Source organism: Monodelphis domestica, chromosome 1, assembly GCF_027887165.1.
Source record: "Monodelphis domestica isolate mMonDom1 chromosome 1, mMonDom1.pri, whole genome shotgun sequence".
Taxonomy (NCBI): domain Eukaryota; kingdom Metazoa; phylum Chordata; class Mammalia; order Didelphimorphia; family Didelphidae; genus Monodelphis; species Monodelphis domestica.
Genome location: NC_077227.1, coordinates 282,059,936 through 282,082,621, shown reverse-complemented (window position 1 = coordinate 282,082,621; position 22,686 = coordinate 282,059,936). Strand labels below are relative to the sequence as shown.

General features: G+C 37.6%; 1 protein-coding gene across 4 annotated transcripts in view; it reads left to right on the top strand.

Annotated features, from left to right (window-relative positions):
* DCAF5 (DDB1 and CUL4 associated factor 5) overlaps window positions 1-22,686 on the top strand; it is a 199,848-nt gene that overhangs the window by 107,028 nt on the left and 70,134 nt on the right. For all 4 annotated transcript variants that reach the window (XM_016423271.2, XM_016423273.2, XM_007473097.3 and 1 more), the window contains one exon: window positions 8,883-9,096. In XM_016423271.2, the coding sequence (XP_016278757.2) occupies window positions 8,883-9,096 (214 nt within the window). The remainder of the gene's footprint in view (window positions 1-8,882; window positions 9,097-22,686) is intronic.

Below are 22,686 nucleotides of genomic sequence, written 5' to 3'. Positions count from 1 at the left end.
TTCTGGTACTCAATGACTTACTTTTACATTATGATATAAAAAACTAATGAGCTCCCCTTTCCACCAACAGTTCCTATCTAATCACTCTATATTCTTCAACCCTTTGTTGCTATTTTCTTCGTTTTAGTCTCTGAGGCCTTAACCAATTAGCAATAAATATATTAGTTGAGGGACTATTGTCCAATGTATTTTTCAAACTCATTATCTTAACATTTTGTGTCTCTGAAAACTGAGTTTTTTCACTATTACATTTTATAAGTTTTATTAAATAAAAATCCTCTTCCCTTTTTAGCCACTGAACTCTTCATATACCAAAAGGGTAGAAAAAAGGTGTTCTTTGCAAATAAAGTGTTAATTCTTAAGCTTTTGCTGTGCTTTGCCAACTACTGTGCTACATGGTTGAAGCTAACAGAGGAGACAACATGCAAAAATGTTCATGCAGGATATAAATAGTTTAAGTGGAATGTAACCTTTGAAGGAATGTATTGGGGGAGAGAGAGGGTGGGGTGAGGAGGAGGAGGGGGAGAGAGGAAGAAGTTGGGCTGAATTTTGAAGGTAGCCAGGAATTGGAGGGTAAGGAAACATTCCAGGCATGGAAGTCAGGGACACTCATTACATGGAATATGGAAATGAAATGTCATGTTCAATGAATTGTGAGAAGGCCAGTGTACCTAGATTGTAGAGTATATAATTGGCAGTAAGGTGTAAAAGACTGGAAAGACATGAAGCAACCAGATAAAAAGGCCTTTAAATCCTCAAGGTAATAGAGTTACTGGAGCTTATTAGTTGCCTCCATTTAGGCCTGAGTCTTCATTTTGTAGTACCTGAACCAGTTATTTTTTTTATGTCTGTAAGAAATGAATTTATGATTTCTGACTTTCTATAGTTGTTAGCAATATCCCTGTGTGTACACACACACACACACACACACACACACACACACACACACACGTAAGTGTGCATAATTTATATATTGTAATTAATTAAATGGAAATACAAAATGGATCAGCAGAAAAAAGCAAGCAACTTGGAACTTTGGGAAACTGTCAATCAACTAAGATAGGCTACAGTTCCTGAGGAATCTGGAGGAGAGCAGTTAAGAAAGGTCTAGCTGCTTAAACCTCACTCTTCTTTTCTGACTCTTCTGAAGAAGCTGGAGGCCAGATTTGCTCCTAGTCAGTGATCATTTATCTGACTGAGTACTGAGAAGAATTTTTGGAGCTTAGCTCAGAACTCAGTCAGCCTTTGCTGTCAACCTTTCCCCTAGAGAAAATAAGTTTATTTCCTGAATTGAACCTACTCAATTCTAAATCCTGAATTGAACCTACTGTGAAGTCTCTTATCAAGAGGAAATTATAGTCAGTTAGGAAAACCTATTTCCCTCTCTCCCCCTCCCCCTCTTTACCTCCTCTATCTAAAAGAATAAACCCTTTTAGTTAAAAGATCTAAAATTGTGGGATTAGTTATTGAGGAAACTCTTCAAGCTTACCATTTCTGAGAGAAACACTTGGAGAGGGAACCAGAAGTGGTAGGGGGAGGAGTGTAAGATCTAGCCTTTTTCCTAGCTTATTTCCTGGTGTTACCTCTACAACACCTCCTTGTTACCATAAATCTCCTAATAGTGGCATCTATTACAATTTGGAACCCCAAGAAAATTCTTACCCGTCCCAGGCTGAGAGAAATATAGTAAGGGAAGAAGATAATCTCACAAATAGTTTGTGGAGTGTTAGTATTGACTGTGTTTGCCTGTTATTGGATGTACACCATTTTGTACAGTGCTGTCACTGGTATAATAATGGACAATAGTAGTATAGTAGTAGTCTCTCGGTACCCGAGGATGACAATTGTTTTTGTGCGTTTTTGTGCACAAAGAAATATAGTTTCTGATTCTGTTATTCCAAGTATCTCTATTGTTATTGATCAGGAAATAGCTAAATCAGATGTTCTACAGAATGGTCTGATTAGGGTGGAATAGTTTTGAAATTCACACCATGGCATTCATTCCCAACACAGTGGTATGGCAAATTATAACTCAGGCATATGTATTTGCTCATGTTTGCAATCCAGACTATTACATATATCAAGGACATCATTAAATTCATAACACATAAGAAAGCAGTTCAAATGATTGTGGTAGATACCAACCTTTAACAAATAGTCAGGAAAATGTGTGAAGAATATTTGTAGAAACAAGGACAAGGATAGGCTCATGATGGGAATGGGAAAAAAGACAACAGGGCTGGTGGATAAAGGAAACAAAGATAAGGACAAGAAAGGGGCTGAGGGAAAACCTAAGGAAGTTACAGACACTGAAAAGGTCTTGCCTTTAAGGGATATAGCCAAGATTTCTGAATCAGCTAGTGTGGTGCATTCAAAAATACACAAACAATTCTCCACCTAGGAATTGGATTCCATAAAAAGAAGATTCCCAAAAATTTTAAATGAGCCTTACTGAGCTCTAATGGAGCTGAAAAGGACCTTCAAAATATCTGAGCCCGATTTTCAAGATTCAGATTTTCTTTTGTCCAAATTATTTAGCCCACATGACCACAGGCAATTCATAGAAAAGACCAGGAAGGACCAGTTGGCCCACAGAGGAGGAAAGGGAGGGTTTTGATTTTGCCAATCCCACCATTCTGGTATATCTGAGAAAGTGTAGGGAGGATCTTCTGCAAGCAATAAATCCTTTTGTTCCAAGCCAAATGCTTGGAGCAAATTTGAGAGACTAAACCAGAAAGAAGAGCACCCTGCTAGCTTTATAGACAGACTCTCAAGGACAATGGAATCAATCATGGGTATCAACCAGGATTCTGAAGAATCAGTGGCACATGTTAGGAGGCAATTCTTAAGAGGTTCCAACTCTCATTTGAACATTTTCTTTTAAAAACTATTTTCCTAAATATGATATCTCAATAAATGAGCTTAAGAGATGCAGCCAGTTACTTATGGGACAGTCCAAAGAACAGGAGGAGGAAAAGAAAGATTTAAGACAGAAATTGCAAAATACAGAACAATCTCATACAGAAAAGGAGATTGAACAAATTAAGAATTTACAAACAATGAAAACCTACTCTAGACCCTCATACCAGCAGCAATATACACATATTTTAAATAAGTTTCATTTAGATGTCTTTTAGCTATTGTTTCTCTTGCAATCTGTCTAGTTCAATGTTTTCCCTTAGTTTATCTTTCTTATACTTAACTAAAAGTGAAGAAGGGATATTGAAATCTCCCGTCATTATGTCTCAGATAATTTTCATCCATTTGTCTCTAACAGGTTTTTGAAATAAATTATGATTCTTTTCCCCTCTCCTTTAAATTTAATAGTATGTCACTTCAGTTATTTTAGCTTAATCTTTTTTTTTAAACTCTTATCTTCTGCCTTAGTATTGATTCTAAGATAGAAAAGCAAAGGGCTAGGCAATTGGAGTTGAGTAAGTTGCCCACAGTCACACAGCTAGGAAGTATCTCAGGTTAGATTTGAACTCAGATCCTCCTAACTCCAGGTGTGGCTCTCTCTACTGTATTACACAGCTGCCCTGCTGCTGCTGCTTTTCGATAGAGCTAGATCCTAAAGCTTCGTCCTATACTGAAAACTTCACTGTTCACCAGTCTAGTTCTCTGGTGAAGTGACTTCTAAAGGATAGAATAGACTCCTGTTGAATGCTGGATTCTTTCTCTCAGACTTAATGAGTGCTATATAGCCTCACTCACATAGGTCCTATCCCTATACTTTTCCTCAGTGGGCACAGAACATTGCCTTACTGCTAGTACAACCTGAGAAAATTTCTGCAATTTGGAATTCTTCAATTCGGTTCTCCAAAGCACTGGAGGGTGGTAGAGCCAGGGTGAAGAACGAAGTTATTTTGTAATTGCTATTGGTTAACTTATGTAGTCTTTGCTGGGAGCTTGAATGGTTGCTGAGTTTTTGAGCATTCATTAAGAGTTAGTAAATATTGGTTTTATTTGTTAATAGTTCACCACATTTTTACTTTCTTTGGCTTCTTTATGTCTAAGACCCATGTTGGGGAACCTATGGCACAGGTGCTGGAGGGGGCTGCTCCCCTCCTCTTCTCCATGTGCACCTAAGGACATTTTTCATTTCCTCCACCCCTCTGCTCTGCCGCCCAATGGGAGTGCTTCCTTCCTCCCCTGTCTGGGGCGGGGGGCCTCACATGAGGTGTGAGGGTGCAGTTTGGGTCCCTAGACTCTAAAAGGTTCTTCATCACTATACTAGACCATGGAGGCAGCTGAAACTGCTTTATTTCTCACATATAAAAACTGTTTGGGGGAGATTTGAAAGGTTATAAGGATTAGAGAAAATATCTAGGTCAACTACTTAACCCAGAAATTTCCCACTGAAAAAAGAGAAAGGACCAGTATTTGATATGATCAGACATACTTTTGGGTAGAGTATGGAGTAGGGGTGGGAAGAGATTTGAGGCCAACACATTAAGAAGAAGGCCAGGTGAATGTTGATAGCAACTTGCACCAGACTTGATGGTTGTGTGAGTTGAAAGTAGACATATACAAGAGATATTGTGAAGGTAGAAATGTCAAGAAAACAACAGATTGGTTTTTGGAGTAAGTATGGAGTACAAGTTGAGACCAAGGTTTTGAGCCTAGATAACTAGGAAAGGTCATTGTATCTTCTACAGTAATTGGAAGATTGAAAAGAAAGGAGAGTGTGAGACAGAAATACAAGTTGTATTCTAGAGTTTGGATGAAGAGATTGCAAAGTATCTGCATAGAAATAACTTAACCCTTTTTATTGATGCAAAAATTCTTTTGTGCCTTCTTTTGGAAACTAAACTTCTTATATTCCTTCTAAAAAACTGGGTTTCTTATTGATTTAAGAAATTTTTTTTGATGCAAAGTTTTTTTTTTTTTAATGCTTCTTTTAACCACCAACTGTTCACCTAATGAAATGGGGCATTATCTTACATTCTTCCTAAACTGATTTATTTCTTCACAGAGAAGCACCTTTTCTGTCCTTGTGACAATATCAAGTATTTGCTTTTTTCAGTCTTTATGTGCTGAAAAACATTAACTATGACTGTATCCCATCCATCCAAAATAACAATAAATTCTCAGAAATGCAGTTACCACATATACAGAAAGGTCAAATGATCTAAAGGTGGTGGTGTTATAGAATTATACAATAGTAATTCATGTTCCCAACAATGATATTAATCACTGCAAGACAATAAAGATCCCTTCAGAAATCACTGAAAATTAATTTTTTTTAAAGTCCTTACCTTCCATCTTAGAATCTATACTGGTATTGGTTCTAAGGGAGAAGAGTGGTAAAGACTAGGCAATGGAGGATAAGTGACTTGCTCAGGGTCACACAGCTAGAAAGTGTCTGATGCCAGATTTGAACCCAGGACCTTCCATCTCTGGGCCTGGCTCTCAATCAACTGAACAGTATACTGTAAGGGTTAAAATTATGGCTGAGAATGAATGTGATAATAATTTTTGGTCACCAAGGATTTTGTTTATAAAATCCTAATGAACACCCAAGTCAGCTAGAAATTTTATGTTCATTTAATTGATAGTGGAGGAGATTAAGGAGAAGGAAGAAGGTAAGGAGTAGGTTTTCTCCCCCTGCCTGGCTGGTACCTAGTGAGGAGATTAGGAGATAAGGTTTTTGAGTATGAAGGAGGAAGGAGTCAGGCTTGAACTCCAAAAGGGAAAGGGCTAAGCCAAGATGCCCAAACCTGAAATCAGCTCCCGGGGAAAACTCACCATCAAACCCAGACAATAGCTGCCACCAAGCCAAGATGTCGGAACTCTTAGCACACTGCCAGCCAGTGTCGTCTCTCCAGGGAAAGAGGAAGAGAGGGGAAGTGACATGCCTTATATAGACAATTTTACATCACTTCTCTGCATCTCATCTGTACCAATGATGGCTTAGCTTGACTTAGGACAGCCCAGGAGTCTGTTCTTTTTTCTGCACATGTCTGTTGCCTTTTTCTCAGATACTTACTCTTGGAGTTTGGTGCAGACCTTCCTAATCTTGTTAAACTAAGGAGGGTGGGGAAAATGTGGACTTCCCAAGACCTGATTCTATTATTCCAAGTATCTCTATTGTTATTGACCAGGAAATATCTAAATCAAATCTTCTAAAGAATGGTCTGATTAGGGTGGAATAGTTTTAAAATTCACACTACCTAGCTGCCCCCTGGCAATTAAATTTGTAACAGTTTTCATGTTAATTATATTTTAAAAATGTAAATGCTTACAAAAATAAATAACCTGTATTTTGTATATATGTATGATGTTTATTTATTTAGAACTATAATATATTAACAATCATAAACTTAAAATAATTTGGAATTTATAGAGGCTAATTCTTTTTCATTCAGACTAAATAAGCACTTTGCATAAAAATATAAAGATACACTATGTAACTTAGTATTTTCAAATCTGTTTTGTTCTTAAAATATTAGTGCTTGAAGGGACCTTAGAGGTCACATGTTATGAGCCCCATTGTAAGCAATGCCCTTTACTTCTTTTTTTTTTTAAACCTTTACCTCCCATCTTGGAATCAATACTGTGTATTGACTCCAAGGCAGAAGAGTGGTGAGTGTTTGGTAATGGGGGGTAAGTGACTTGCCCAGGGTCACACAGCTGGGAAAGTGTCTGAGGCCAGATTTGAATCTAGAACCTCCTGTCTCTAGGCCTGACTCTCAATCCACTGAGCCACCCAGCTGCCTCCCCCCCTTTTTTCTGCCCTTTACTTCTAAATCCCATACTCCCCTTTACCTGCTACTCTACCTCAGGATGATGTTCTGAACTTCATTCCCTCATCACCAATTGCCTATTGGATATTTAAAACTAGATATCCTGAAGACATCTCAAAACTCAACACTTCCAAAACTGATCTTTTATCTTTCTTTGAAACCATCCCTCTCCCAAATATATCTATTTCTGCCACAGGTGCCACCATTTTTCTAGTCATCCAGGTACATAATCTTAGCATTGTCCTTAACGCCACACTTTCTCTCACCTCATATCCAGTTACTTGACAAAATCTTGATGTTTCTCTCTCTACGTTTCCCTCATTTGTGACCTTTTTTGGGTAACCTTTGTCACAACTGGCACATTGTTAGTTGAAGCTCTTTCACCTCTCATCTGTAGTATTATAGCAGCCTCTTCATTGATTTCACTACCTGAATTCTCTCACCACTCCGGGGAATCTTCTACCTTCCTGCCAAAATTATTTCCATTAAGTATCCATCTAACCATGTTAATCCTCTATTCATAAAAAGCTCCAGTAGCTTCTTGTTACCTTCAGGATCAAATATAATTTCTGTTTTGCTTTTTTTTTTCAACCCTTACCTTCTGACTTAGAATCAAGAGTGGTTAGGCCTAGGCAATGGGGGGGGGGTGAGGTGAATTGCCCAAGTTCACACAGCTAGGCGTGAGGCCAGATTTGAACCTAGGACCTCCCATCTTTCGGCCTGGCTCTCATTCCACTGAGCCATCTAGCTGCCCCTGGTTTGGTTTTTGAAACCTTTGAAAACCTTGCCCTAACCTGCTTCCTGTCATGATTTTATTCTCCCTCCTGAAATCTGCCTTTCTATTCCTTCTTCCCAGCAGTATATCTCCTGTCTCTGTGCCTTCTCTTGGACTGTGCCCTATGCCTAGAAATGCTCTTCCTGCTTACCTCTTCCTTCGTGAATTCTCCCCCTGTTTCTTTACACAGCTCAAGCACCATCTTCTCCTTGGTCTTCCTTGATCTTTTCTTCTCCAAACTACTTTCCCCCTGCCCCCATGGCTCCTTTGTAGTTAACTTCTTTGCATTTAAAAAAAAAAAAAAATATATATATATATATATATATATATATAAATACTTGAGTTGTTGTTTCTGATTGAAATAGAAACTTGTATAGGAATTGTTTCATTCTTTATCTGTGTTCCCAGGGCCTGAAATTTAGTGTTTAGTAGGCTCTTAATAAATGAATATTGATTAATTGATTCCGTTTTTTAATTTTACTTTTGGTTGAGACCTATGATTTCATCAGCATGGGGAACTCTTCCATATGAAAACTGCTTCCACTGACGAAAATTGGCAACTCTTCTGTAACTCATAGTTCCCTGGGAGCATTGAGAGGGTTAAGGACATCCAGCTATTACAGAACTAGTATATGGAAAAGAGGCAACTTGAACCCAGGGTTCCCAATCCTGAGGTCTCTATTTTTCTTCCATAACAAATATGTTGTTTTCATTTGATAGAGTAAAGGGTATTGTTTTTCAATGATGTTGAATTTCTAATGGCGAGAAAACAAATATATCCATTATTATTAACCAATTAAATTGGACATTGATTATCCCAGTGTCTTTACAAGTATATTCTTTTAGTTAGCTTCAGTAAGTGAGCCTGATCACAAGAGAATTCCTATTCTTCCTGGATGCCAAATTTCCATTTATGTTATTCAGCCCCCAAATATAAAGTGGGAGTTAAGAAGCAAGGCACAGAGCAGTCAGATAGGAATCTAAATTTGGATACCTTGAAGGTCATCTAGCCCAATTCTATAATTTATAGAGTAGGAATCTGGCCCCCTGGAAGGTAAAGTGACTTGCTTAGGGTATTGAGTATCATAGCTGGGATTTGACACCAGTTCTTTTGACTTCAAATCCAGCACTCATTCCACAATGCCACAGTGACTCCCCAAATTTACCAAGGGCAATACAGGAGATATTTTCAACTTCTCCCTAGTCCATCCTATAGAAATAACAATTTTTTATTGAATTTCTTCTTAAGGGTTTCACAAAAAATTATTAGGCATTTGCCATATAGAAGTAATCATGGGTTCTTCCTTAGGCTCCGTTCAACAATGATGAACTCTTTTCCTGTTTTGTTTTCTGTGTTTCAGCTCCCTCTTACGCTACGGTGGCAACCTGTCTCTCCAAAGTGCCATGAGTGTCCGGTTCAACAGCAATGGGACCCAGCTGCTAGCCCTTCGGCGGCGCCTGCCTCCTGTACTATATGATATCCATTCCCGCTTACCTGTGTTCCAGTTTGACAACCAGGGCTACTTCAACTCATGCACCATGAAAAGCTGCTGTTTTGCAGGAGATCGTGACCAGGTAAAGGAAATGCATTTTGTCTCATCAGTCCTAATTCTTTATATTCTCCTGCTTATACATAGGATTGTGGCTGTTTTAGCATCCTGTCTCATCCTGGTTAAGAACACTTTTGAAGAGGGTCCTCTGGGTGGCTCAGTGAGTGGATTGAGAGCCAGGCCTAGAGACAGGAGGCCCTGGGTTCAAATCTGACCTCAGACACTTCCCAGCTGTGTGACCCTGAGCAAGTCACTTAACCCCCATTGCCTAGCCCTTACCACTCTTCTGCTTTGGAACCAATACACAGTATTGATTCTAAGATGGAAGGTAAGGATTAAAAAAAAATAACAACCACTTTTGAAGGAAGAGAAAAAAGTGTGCTCCAGGTATGGTTGGTAGTACCATTGAACATTCTTATTTCACATCATTGTGGACTAGATTATATTCTAAACACAAGAGTGTGCAAGCGCCCTGTTATTAAAATGATTCTGAAGAGATGTAGTTCCAAATTAAAGATAGAAATTGGTATAAAAAATAGCCCACCAACAAGACATTTCTTGAATTAGACAGAAAATGAAATTATGAAATACCCCAAATGCAATCCAAAAAATGTATAACACATGTTAGTGTCCAGTTATTCCATATTAATTTCATTTTCAGGTAATAGATCATCAATTTTTAAAATATAAGAATCCAATAAAAGAATTGACAATAAAAATAAGCTTGAGGGGGCAGCTGGGTGGCTCAGTGGATTGAGAGCCAGGCCTAGAGATGGGAGGTCCAAGGTTCAAATCTGGCCTCAGGCACTTCCCAGCTGTGTGACCCTGGGCAAGTCACTTGACCCCCTGGCCTTTACCACTCTTTTGCCTTGGAGCCAATACACAGTATTGACTCCAAGACAGAAGGTAAGGGTTTAAAAAAAAAACAAACAAAAAACTTGAGTGGTTCTTCAGTCTAAGCAATGTGAATATTCCAGTAGGGCAGATCACAATCCATCCAGGCCTTCTTCTGTGACAAGGAAATCACTTTAAAAGACTGATATATATTAATTTAAGGTCGCCAAGGAATTCAGCTATGTAATTCCTTAATGAAAACTCAAGTCAGCAGTCAACCTTTTATGGAGTTTAATTACAAACAGGAGGAAGAAAGGTATTAGAGAGAGAGAGAGAGAGAGAGAGAGAGAGAGAGAGAGAGAGAGAGAGAGAGAGAGAGAGAGAGAGAGAGAAGGGAATAGGGCTTAAATACCCCCTCTGTTTAGGCTGGGCCAAAAGGCCCAAGCCCTTAGATAGCTGAGGCAAAGAAAAGAGATCAGTTCCTATCACTCACGTGACCAAAATGGAGAAACAGTCTCAGGGGCCTCCACCTCCAGCTTCCTTCAGAGCAAGCTTCTCAGAGCACAACCTCTCAGAGCAAAACCTCTCCGAACAAAACCTCCCCAACCACCTCAGTCCTCAGACCCCGTTATCTTTAAGGAAACCATCCAAGTTCCCTCCCCTCAGTTCTCACATCTACCAATCACTGTCCATGTCTTCCCTGTGCCAATGGTTGCTCTAGCTTAACCCAGGACCGCCCAGAGGTCTGTGGCTTTGCACATGTCTGTTGAAGGTCATATTCTCAAATAATTAAGTCTTGATCCTTTGCTGCAACCCTTCCTAAATCCTGTTACCCTGAGCAGGGTGGAGATTGGAAGTTCCAAGACCTGGTTCTGTCATTCCAAGTATCTCTATTGTATCAATTCTAAAATCAATCATGACTCAAAGAACTTCCTGTTCTGTGCTTAAACATAGGTCCAAGCCCTTTCCATTGTTCAGCAAAAGGTTTCTGTCCTAAAGAAATCTTAAGTAGGGAGGAGAAAGACCCTCCCATGCCAAGGGGGTTAACATTCCAATAGACTATCAGTAGGAAATTTTTCAAGTATGAAATTTCCCAATGGTGAAATTTCCAACATTTTTAAGAAATTTTAAGGTTTACACTTCTCTAGTTGTTTTTGTCTATTTCCTCTCATAATTCCTTTATAAAGGACCTCCCCCCCCCCCCCCGACCCGTGACATAAACTATGAGCACCTTTGATTCAGAATTAATTAGAAACAGGTTCTTCTCTTTACCTGCCAGGAGAAGAATAGAGAACCCCAGCCTGTGAGCTGAGTTGCCAGTTTTGTTAAAAATGAACTGGATGTTCTTTCATTTTTTTTTGACCCTGCCAGTGCCCTACTTTGTGATTTCAGATCATGAAACACACTATAACCTCACAAAGAAACAGAATTACACATAACTCAAAGTAGTGGAAAGACAAATGATTTATATATAGGTTGCACTGGCATCTATACAAGAATTGTTCTAAAATTATACATCTAGGAAATGTTTGCTATAAAAAGAGGTGTTATTGGTCACATAAGATGGATAGCCTCAGTGTGTTAAAAGACTTAGAAAATTTTTTAAAAGTTGCATAGGTCCTTTATCAAGGAATTATGAGAGGACATAGACAAAAACAACATAGTGAAGAAGGCGTGGATGGATTGTGATCTGCCCTACTGGAATATTCACATTGCTTAGACTGAAGAACCACTCAAGCATATTTTTTATTGTCAATTCTTTTATTGGATTCTTATATTTTAAAAATTGATGATCTATTACCTGAAAATGAAATTAATATGGAATAACTGGAACCCAGGACACAAGGTATAAAGCAAGCAAAGCCTCCATTTAGAAGAGGTTTTTAGATACCATATAAACTTATCTAACTAATTAAACAAATGAGAAAAGTGACCGATGTCACAAAACTAGGTATTGTGGTGGAATGAGGATCAGAACTCAGTTCTCCAGACTCTTCCCATTCCATATTCTTTCTGGACTACCAGGGACAGCTTTTTCTTGTTTTTTAATCTGTTCTTCCTATTATGCTTCAATTTTTCTCAGTAAGGGAGTAAGAAAATATGATTTGCTGTAGAGTAGTTTCCTTTCAAGATTCTCCCATGTGACATTACAAGTAGTGATGTTTCATCTGGAGCAGACTTTCTTATTATTGCTTTAAATACGCAATCCCAGAATTGTTCCTATTAGAATTCTTTAATTATTCCAAATTTAATAGCTCTCACCTTCAGATCATTTGATATAAGCAAACTTTTGCTATTGTTCTGGCTCTTCAAGCCAGTGACACTGAACTCTTATGGCTCTTCAGGTAAAAAAAGAAAATATATTACTCTATAAAACTGTATATGACTGTGTGCTCCAAGACACACTTTATTTGTGCTATATAGAGCATTCTTGTTGCTTGTTAAATTTTTTAAAATTGCATTTTTATTGGTGTCTTGTTTTTTAAAATTCTTTAAAAAAATTTATTAGTTTAAAAAATATTTTTCCATGTTTACATGATTCGTTTTTTCCCCTTCCCCTTTCCTCCCTCCCAGAACCAACAAGTTATTCCACTGGGTTGTAAAAACGTTATTATTTGATACCTATTTCCCTATTTTTCCTTTTTGCAATAGACCAATCTTTTAAAGCCCAAACCCCGTCATTTACCCATATAAATTAGTGATAAGTCATATATTTTTCTTTTGCATTTCTACTCCCATAGTTCTTTCTCTCAATGTGAATAGTCCTTCAGGAATGTCCTGGATTATTGTATTGCTACTAGTAGTAAAGTCGATTACATTGGATATTTCCACAGTGTTTCAGTTTCTGTATAGAATGTTTCCTTGGTTCTGCTCATTTCACTCTGCATTAGTTCCTTGAGCTTCTTCCAGTTCATATAGAAATCCTCCAGATCATCATTCCTCATAGCACAATAGTATTCCATCACCATGATACACCACAATTTGTTCAGCCATTCCCCTATTGAGGGATACCCCTTCCATTTTAAATTTTTTTTGCCCCCACAAAGAGTGCAGCTATGAATATTTTTGTATAAATATTTTTCATTATTATCTCTTTGGGATGCAAACCTAGTAGTGGTATTGCTAGATCAAAGTGCATGCAATACCGATATCTTTCGTTATATTTTTTATAATACATTTCCCTTGGTGTCTTTTTTTCCATCCCCTCCCAGGGAAAGGGAGAAAAAATTCAGCAAAACTAACTAAAATTTTTTTCATAAAAATCTATTATTTGTAGTGTATCACACCTATAGCCTAACTCTTCAATGAAATGGGGGAATCGGAGTGGCTGTCATCTTACATCTCTTCTTTGGGGCTAAGCATTGTTATCATAATTTTGTAGTTTTTAGTTTTGATGATGTCGTTATGGTCATTGTATTTCTGGCCTTGCCTACTTCAATTTGTTCACCTTTTCCTTTATCATTCTGTTCTCCATCTCTTAGAGTATAGTAGTAAATCTATTATGAATGTTCTGATCCCCTGTTAGGTCTTCGTCCAAACCTCTTTCCCCATCCCTTACTATCCTATTCCTTATCCCCTTCAACTCACCAACTCCAAAATTCCAACCTATCACCCACCCCTTCCATTATGCCCTCTGGAATGCCTCTTCTATAGATAACAAATTTTCCTTCATCCTAAGTCTTTTTTTCTCCCAGTCTTTCCATCATCTAGCTATTATTGAAGCCAGATCTTTCCCCTAATGACACAGCCTCCCTGGCCACCGTTTCTAGTACAAGCTATACCCTAACTCATTCCCCTTGGCTCATTGGTCAAGGCAGAGGAGTTGGAATTCCCCTTATTTTCTATTGGTACCTCTGCTTGTATCACTCAGTAACTTCTCCTAAGGTTTATGCAATTTATATCTATTACCCAATCAAAATCCTGGTAGCTATTGCCTATAGACCTCCAGGTGTTAGGATAGGAATTTTGATAAGGGAAACAAACACAAAAGGAAAAAAACATATAAAAATCTACTTTATTGTTTTGAAAGGGAAAGGAATAAGGGCTTAGGGATTTACTTATGCTTATTCTTATTTAAAAAACTTACTATGCTTAACTAGGTTACTAAACCAAAACTTAACCAAGTTCCCAAATCTTACTCAGCAGGGGTCCAAAAAACAGTTAGAGCCAACATCTGTTGTTGTTAGATGTCCAAGCAAGTCCTAATGTCCAAGTGAGACTGAATGCTGCCAGCAGCTAGATACAGGAACCTTCCTCAGTTCAACACAGGGAAAATCCTCTTCAGACCTTCCTCTTGACTTCCTCAGGAGACCAGAAGAAAAAGTCCGTTGTCCCAGATCCTCCAGCTCAGGCTCCCATGTGGTCACATGCTACTGTCAGTCATACCGAGGTTTGCACTTTTCAGTTCTTGCACAGTTTTGTAAATTGCAAACCATTCCATCCTTCATCACAATCCCCCCCTATTGCACGAATCAAAATTAGTGTTAGAAACACTATTTTTGAATTTGTACACAATCTAAAATATTTACTAGTTACCTAACCCAAGAAATCTACCCAAAATAACAAGCAACCTACACTCAACTATCTTACTCTAACTTATACTAACCTATTCTGAGGAATTGTAACAAGGGAAAAAGGAAAAGGAAAACAAATTAAATAATGAACAAGAACAAAAGTCAAATAGAAGCCAAATCAGAACAGCAAATAACATCAAACAATTGAACATAACTTCCATGCAAATATCAAACTTAAAACATTCTTAGCTAAAACAGAACAAAGTACTAGAATTGCAGTACATTAACATCAAACTTAGAGAAAAAAATTTGAAAATCACAATAAACACATTGCATAAGTTTTACAATGAAAATTAAACCAAATAATAAACTCACTTCTGCAAATACATGTAACAATGAGCTATGTACATAATTTACATATATAGTACAGATATATAATATATACATGTATGCTATACATATGCACGTGTATACACTTATGTACACTTAATATTTACGCATAGTTTACATATCTACATACACTATAATACAATTAATTTACAATCCTATTATACCCTTTATTTACATATCTATTTACAATTTTGTTTAATATGTGATGTCATATGTTGTTTGTGTTGTGTAATGTATGATGCAGTGTAAATCAGTATCTAATTTTCTTACCTTATCTTACTTAATTTTACCTAACTTCAAAATACTTCTAACTAAATTCCTATACCTAAACTAAATCTAAGTATGTAACTACATTTTGTTAGTAAATAACATATCTATAGCTAATCATAACACTGTTAGTACCCTAACTATATGTTGTTTCACTCATTTAAGTAGTGATTCAGTATAACCTAACCATGTTTATTTTTTGTGTTTATGTTTTATTATGTTGTTACTTTTACTATGTCATGTTGTTTTGCTATTTAAATGTCAATGTTACTGTTATATAAGAGTTATGTTACTGTTGTATGCCACATACTTACCCTACTTCCTCTTGAATATCTTTCTGGCATTCCATAGTAGGAAATATATTTGTGTTTGTATGTGAATAAATACTATGTTATTATTTACTATAATACATTACCCAAAGTATAAAATCATTAGTCCATTTATCTTGTAATCCTCTTTGTTGCAAATTTCATAAAGTCTTTTAAATTTTTAAGTTCTCAGTCTTTCATCAATGTCCATTAATTCTTGAATTCTCCTCTTCTTCTGCATTGTCCTCTTCTATCCTCTTTCGCAGGAATGGTCCTCTCCTTACTAAACTTTTTGACTGCAGACTCAAATTGACTGAAGATTCTATCTTTCTGCAATCTCTTAATTTCCTTCTTCTTTAATGATTTGTACATTTTCATTATTTATACCATGCACTAATTTTATATGTGAACAATGATACCAAGAATCTCTACCCAAAACTTTTACTGAAGATGGAGAAACCAACACAATATTGTAACTTTCCTGTGTTGTTGATTTTTTAGCAAAATTTTTTACATATACCCCATCTCCTGGTTCATAATTATGAAGAGAATAATCCAATGGACCAGTTTGAATTAATACTCCCATTTCATGTAATTCTTTTAGTCTTTGTTGTAAAGCACTTAAGAAGCAAGTTGACAATCTCCTCCTAAGAGAGATGCATAGACTGTCTTACAAGTTTTTGCTTGTAGTGGAGCATGTCCAAAGAGCATTTCATAGCATGATATATGCAAATCTGCTCTTGGCCTCATATGTAAGTAAAACAAAGCTATGGGAGGAATCTGGCCATTTGAGATGCGTTTCAGCACAGATCTTCCCCACCATAGTCTTTATTTCCTTATTCACATGCTGAACTTTGGGCATGATAATGGCGCATGATATTTTGGTGTTATTCATAGATTTTCATAGACTCTTTTCAGGATATCTTGAGGAAAATGGGATCCTTTATCGGTCTATTGTTAATGGTACTCCAAATCTAGGTATAATTTCCTTAATCACTACAAAACTAGCTGAATTTGAACTTGATGGAAAAGGTTCAGGCCATTTAGTTAATCTATCAACAATTACCAGGCAAAACTTGTTTTTATCTTTCAGCTTTTGGCATGCTGATATAATCAATCTGCAGACTCTCAAATGGACAATATGTTAAAGATCTACCACCTAAACCTTTTTGTCTGAATGCTCCTTGATTTAATTTTTGGCAAATAGAACAGCTTGAGCAGATCTTATTTGCTACAGTACTTACTCCCGGAGCAACCCATTGTCTCTTTACAGTGTCAATTACAGCTTGACTACCAAAATGACCTTTTGTGTGAATGGCTTGACACTAATAGGTATACAGGCCTTTTGGTAACAGAGGCTTTCCTGTATCTATTAACCATATACTATGTTCTTTTCTAGCTCCAAACTTCTCTTTCCGTTTTTGTATTTCTGAGTCTACATAAGCTTTTTCTAGACCATCAGATTCTATAGTTGATAAGTACATATACCCTGGAGCATTTCTGGCCTTATATTTTGCCGTTATGTCAGCTCTATGATTTCCTTTAGAAATAGAATCTCATCTATTAGTATGACTTCTACAATGGATTACCGCTAGCTGTTTAGGCTTCAGGATAGCATCCAACAACTCAGTTATTATATCTGCATAAGCAGTTGGTTTTACTGATGCAGTAATAAAACCTCGTTGTTTCCAGATCTTTCCCGTCATATGACAAACAGAAAAAGCATAATGAGAGTCTGTGCAAACATTTACATTTTGCTAGCTGCCAGAAGAAATGCTTGCTTTAAAGTGATTAACTCTGCAGTTTGAGCGCTAAGGTTACTAAGTAATGATCCATACCACAGCATCTCAAATTCTGTGACAACTGCAGCACCTGTATATCTAATTCCATTACACAAATATGAATATCCATCTGTGAATAAAAACAAATCTGAATTTTTGATCAAAGTGTCTTTTAAATCCGTCCTTGGCATATCCACTAGATTTATTACTTCTAAGCATTCATGTAATGGTTCACTGTTCTTTGGCAAATCAGGAAGAAGTATAGCTGGGTTTAATACACTACACCTTTTCAATGTGGTGTTTTCACTACCTAGAAGTATAATTTTATACTTAGATATTCGTTGGTCTGAATATGCTTGAATACTAAATTTCCTCATTAGCGCTTCTATTTGATGCGAACAAAATACTGTCAATGGACACACACACGTATATGCATTTATGCGCACACACATATATGCATTTATGCATGCATAAATCCATATACCTATTTATGTCTTGTCCTTTCATCCTATACAGTTTGTTACTGTTTCCTCTAAGTGTAATTCTTCTAGCTGCCCAGGTGATAACAACAGTTTTTAAGTTACCAATGACCTCTTTTATTTTAGGGATACATAACATTTTAACTTATTGAGTCTCTTTTTTTAAAAAGTGGGGGGTTTGTTTTGTTTTTCTTTTTTCCCTTTTTTTAAAATTACCTTTTGATGATTCTCTTGAGTTTTGTGCATGGGCATTGAATTTTCTGTTCAGGTCTGTTCTTTTCTTTACAAATTCTTGTAATTCTTCTATTTTGTTGAATGACCATACTTTCCCCTGTAAGAATATAGTCACTTTTGCTGGGTAGTTGGTTCTTGGGTGTAGACCTAGTTCCTTTGCTTTCCGGAATATCATATTCCATGCCTTTCGTCCTTCAATGTTGTTGCAGTTAGATCCTGCGTTATCCTCACTGTGGTTCCATGGTATCTGAACAACTTCTTCTTGGCAGCTTATAATATTTTCTTTGGTCTGATAGTTCTTGAATTTGGCTATAACATTCCTGGGTGTTGTCAGTTGGGGATTAAGTACAGGAGGTGATCCATGGATTCTTTCAATCTCTACTCTTCCCTCTTGTTCTAGAATATAGGGGCATTTTTCTTGAATAATTTCCTGTAGTATTGTGTCTAGGATTTTTCTTTTGTCATGGTCTTCTGGTAGACCAATGATTCTTAAACTGTCTCTCCTCAAACGATTTTCTAAATCCTCTGTTTTGTGAATGAGATGCTTCATGTTTTCCTCAATTTTTTCATTCTTTTGGTTCTGTTTTATAGTGTCCTGCTGCCTTGTGAGGTCACTTAATTCTAGTTGTTGTATTCTGGTTCTTAAAGACTGGATTTCATCCCTGGCTTTTTGGTCATCCTTCTTTCTGGTCTGATTTTATGTGGAGGTCATCTTTAATTTTCTTTACCTCATCTTTCATCTCCTTTGCCTCATTTTCCATCTGGTTGACTTTGGCTTTCAATACACTGTTTTCTCATTTTAGTTCAAGTGCCTGTGTTTCCTGATGACGTAACTTAGTTTTTAAGTCCTTTTCCCAATTGTCTTCAGCCTCTCTTAATTATGTTCTTCCAAAGCCTGTATCCAATTTGCTGGAATTTCTGAATTATCATTTGCTGATCCCTCCCCCTCTGTTCCATTTGCTGTATAGAAGCTGCCTACTATAATTTCTTCTTTTTCTGTTGTTTGCTCATATTCACCCCTTCTTTGCTCCCCGTATTTGTCTGTGCTCTTGCTCCTCTAATTTTTTTGGTTTTGGGAGCTTTGACAGAAGATCTCTTGGTGCAATCTGTAGGGGAGGGTTGTTGGGGTTTGAGCTTCCCTGTCCTATGGAGGTTTTTGATTGGATTAAAGTCCAGCAGTCAATGAGGGAGGGGGTGTGGAGCCTGGGCTTTCCTGAATTCTGAAGACTTTTCATGGGATTAAGTTCATTTGGGTTGGGCTGGATGTGTTTATCCTGAGGCCAAAACCTCCAGGAAGGTAGGTGCAAATATGGTGGATCTCCACAGCTCTGGCCAGGCTGTCAACTCTATGCCCCCCCTCTCCAGCTCCTTCCCTGCCATCTGTGTTCATCTCTATGAGCTTGGCATAGCCCTGCCCACATGGTACACCCTCCGGACAAGCACCTTTGCCTGCCCAGAGGAAGTTCCCGCTGCCACTTGTAGGCTCAGTACTCTAGGTGGGTGGGGGAGGTGTCCTGGGACCTTCCTCCTGCCTTCCCTTTAAAACCGAGTGTTCTCAGATTCCGGCTTTGGGGGGGGGGTGTACCTTTTGAATTGAGACCAGCAGGAGGGTTCCTTGGTTCTCTCTTGTTAGGTTTGATTTTCAGACCCCTAAGAGCATTCAATTTGTGATCAGTAAGGAAGGGTATTCAGAGGTCTGTACTTCTGCTCCTTCTAGGCCACCATCTTGACTTCACCTCTTCATGCACAAATAATTGAAAAGGTTTAGTATAGTCTGGGAATCCAAGAGCTGGTGTAGATAAAATCGCTTCCATAAGCTTCCTTAAGGCTTGTAAATGTTCAGGTTTGAGTTTCAGAGGTTCTGGTTCTGTATTCCTAGTTAGATCTGTTAAACATTTAGTAATTTCACTGTATACAGGTATCCATTGTCGACAAAACCTAGATATCCTAAGCTCTGAGTTGCTTCTTGATCTTAGGTGCACTCAGTTTTTGGATATCAGCTATTCTTTTCTTAGTGATACTTCTGGAACCTTCCATGAACACAAAACCAAGATATTCAACCCGTGACAAAACCCACTGATGTTTTGCTTTAGAGATTTTATGTCCACGCTTATATAATTCAATCAAAATATTCTTGCTATCTCTCAAACACACTTTAGCAGATGGAGATGCTAGGAGGATATCATCTACAAAATGCATTACTTTCCTTAAAAGATATTGTTTTAAGATCTCTGTTCAAAATTTGAGAGAATTGACTCAGGCTGTCACAGAATCCCTGTGGACGACGAGTCAACATCTACTGGGCACTGTCCCACATGAAAGCAAAGATCTTTTGAGAATCCTCGTGATTTGGTATCAAGAAAATGCTGAACATAAATCTATCACCATGAAATATCTTGCTTGACTTGGAGTGGAAGATGTTATAGTACCTGGGTTTGGTACTATAGGATGAGTCTTAATTACATGATCATTTACAGCTCTTAAATCCAGTATGAATCTATACATAACTTTGCCATCTTGATCGAGCTTTTGTTTCTTTATTGGCAGTATGGGAGTATTGTAATTTGAAAAACACGGTATTATGATCCTTTGTTGTATTGGGGACTCGATAATCTGTCTTATTCTGTCTATATAGCTTCTTTACTCAAAGGATATTCGGGAACACAAGGAACTGGTCCTTCCTTGGTTCTCACTATCACTTGATCAGCTGATTTCAATAGGCCAACATCTGTGGAAGCCTTTGCCCATAAAACCTTCTGGTATATCTCAGGAATAGGATAGATGGAATTCAACTCATTCTCTGCACTGACTGAATCTAAGAATAGCAATGGAAAGGGTTTCAGAGTTTCTTCTGGGAGTTGTAATGATATATCCCCAGTGTCAGTACATTGAATGGTTGCTCATAATTTACAAAGGAAGTCCTTCCTGAGAAGGTTCATTGGGCATCCAGGCATACATAGAAATGCCTGTTCCACGCTTAATGGACCAAGGGTAATCATTTTAGGTTGTAATTTAGCTACTCTCTCTGGTTTTCCAATAGCTCCAGTCACTTCCATAGTACCACCAGCTCTACAATTTTTAGGAAGACTTTGCAAAACTCATTTACTGGCTCCAGTATCCACCAAAAGATCATATATCTGATCCCCTATAGTTACTGAAACATAGGGTTTAGTGCTATTTGGGGGTTGGAAGGTTTCAAGAATTGGTGCAAGCACAGTAGCATCAGTACAAAGCTCAGTCATTTCTTGTCCATCCAAATCAACATCTGCATGAATTACACGACCTTCCCAGGATTTTGCATCATCAGCTTTTATATTACTCTCATTGGTCTTTAAATTCTCATTGTTCCCATTTACAATTTCCTTATTATTATTTAGATTATATTAATTAATTTCTCTTATCATACATTCATTAGGATTATTTTACAATGTTCTTTCTCTGTACAGTTATTTACACCAACTATATCCTCCTTTGATTCAATTAATTCATTTGTATTACCACCTATATTATTTTCATTACTCCCATTTTCATTTATCCTCAATTCACTTGCATTTATATCACACTCATTCCTTGATTCATTCTCATGTGTTTCCTGGGCAAACCTTCATAAGACAGTATTCTTACTTTGTTCACCCTTTACAACCTGGCTATATTTAGGCCTTGCTCCAGCATTTACCCAAGACTGCATAGTATTTAAATCAGGTACTTGTTGTCCCTGACAACAGGCAATTTTGACATTGATTGGTATACCTTGTTTGATTGTTTTTATTATTTGCATTCCATATATTATTATTATAACTATTACTATTCCAGTTATTGTTTCTATTATACCTATTACTTAATTGTCTCCTAACCTGATTCCCAAAGCGCAGTCTCTGAACAGGTGTCCAATTTGATCACACAGGAACATCTCCTAGGGCCTAATCTCATTACATTTGGTTTGTAAGTATTTTTAGTATACCTTGGCTGTATAGATCTTAATGTAGCCACAGCTTTTATTTTTTTAATTTCACTCTCTCTGGCCTTTGATTCAGCTTCCTTCAATTTTCTCTTTCAAGTCCTCAACCTGTCATCATTCCTTTCTTGTGAGTCTGTAATCAAATATGTTAGGATAGGAATTTGGATAAGGGAAACACAAGAGGAAAAAACATATAAAAATCTACTTTATTGTTTTGGAAGGGAAAGGAATAAGGGCTTAGGGATTTACTTATGCTTATTCTTATTTAAAAAACTTACTAACTATGCTAACTAGGTTATTAAACTAAAACTTAACCAAGTACCCAAATCCTACTCAGCAGGGGTCCAAAAAACAGAGCCAAGATCTGTTGTTGTTAGATGTCCAAGCAAGTCCTGATGTCCAAGTGAGACTGAATGCTTCCAGCAGCTAGCTACAGAAACCCTTCCTCAATTCAACACAGGGAAAATCCTCTTCAGACCTTCCTCTTGACTTCCTCAGGAGACCAGAAGAAAAAGTCCATTGGGACAAGATGGAATCTTCCCAGATCCTCCAGCTCAGTCTCCCATGTGACCCTTGGTCATATGCCATTGTCAGTCATACCTAGGTTTACACTTTTCAGTTCTTCTACAGTATTGCAAATTGCAAGTCTTTTTCTTTCCTTCCTTAATTCCTGTCTCATACTCAGAGATATCAGCATACATAGTGACTCTGCCTCAAATATCCCAAGTCTGTGTTAATGAATCTGTGCCCTGCATGCCAAATGGGGCTGCTACCTTCTCCCTCTCCTTGTGCACCTGAGGACACCCTCCCCTCTGCCCAGCAGCCCAGTAGGAGAACCTCCTCCTTCCCT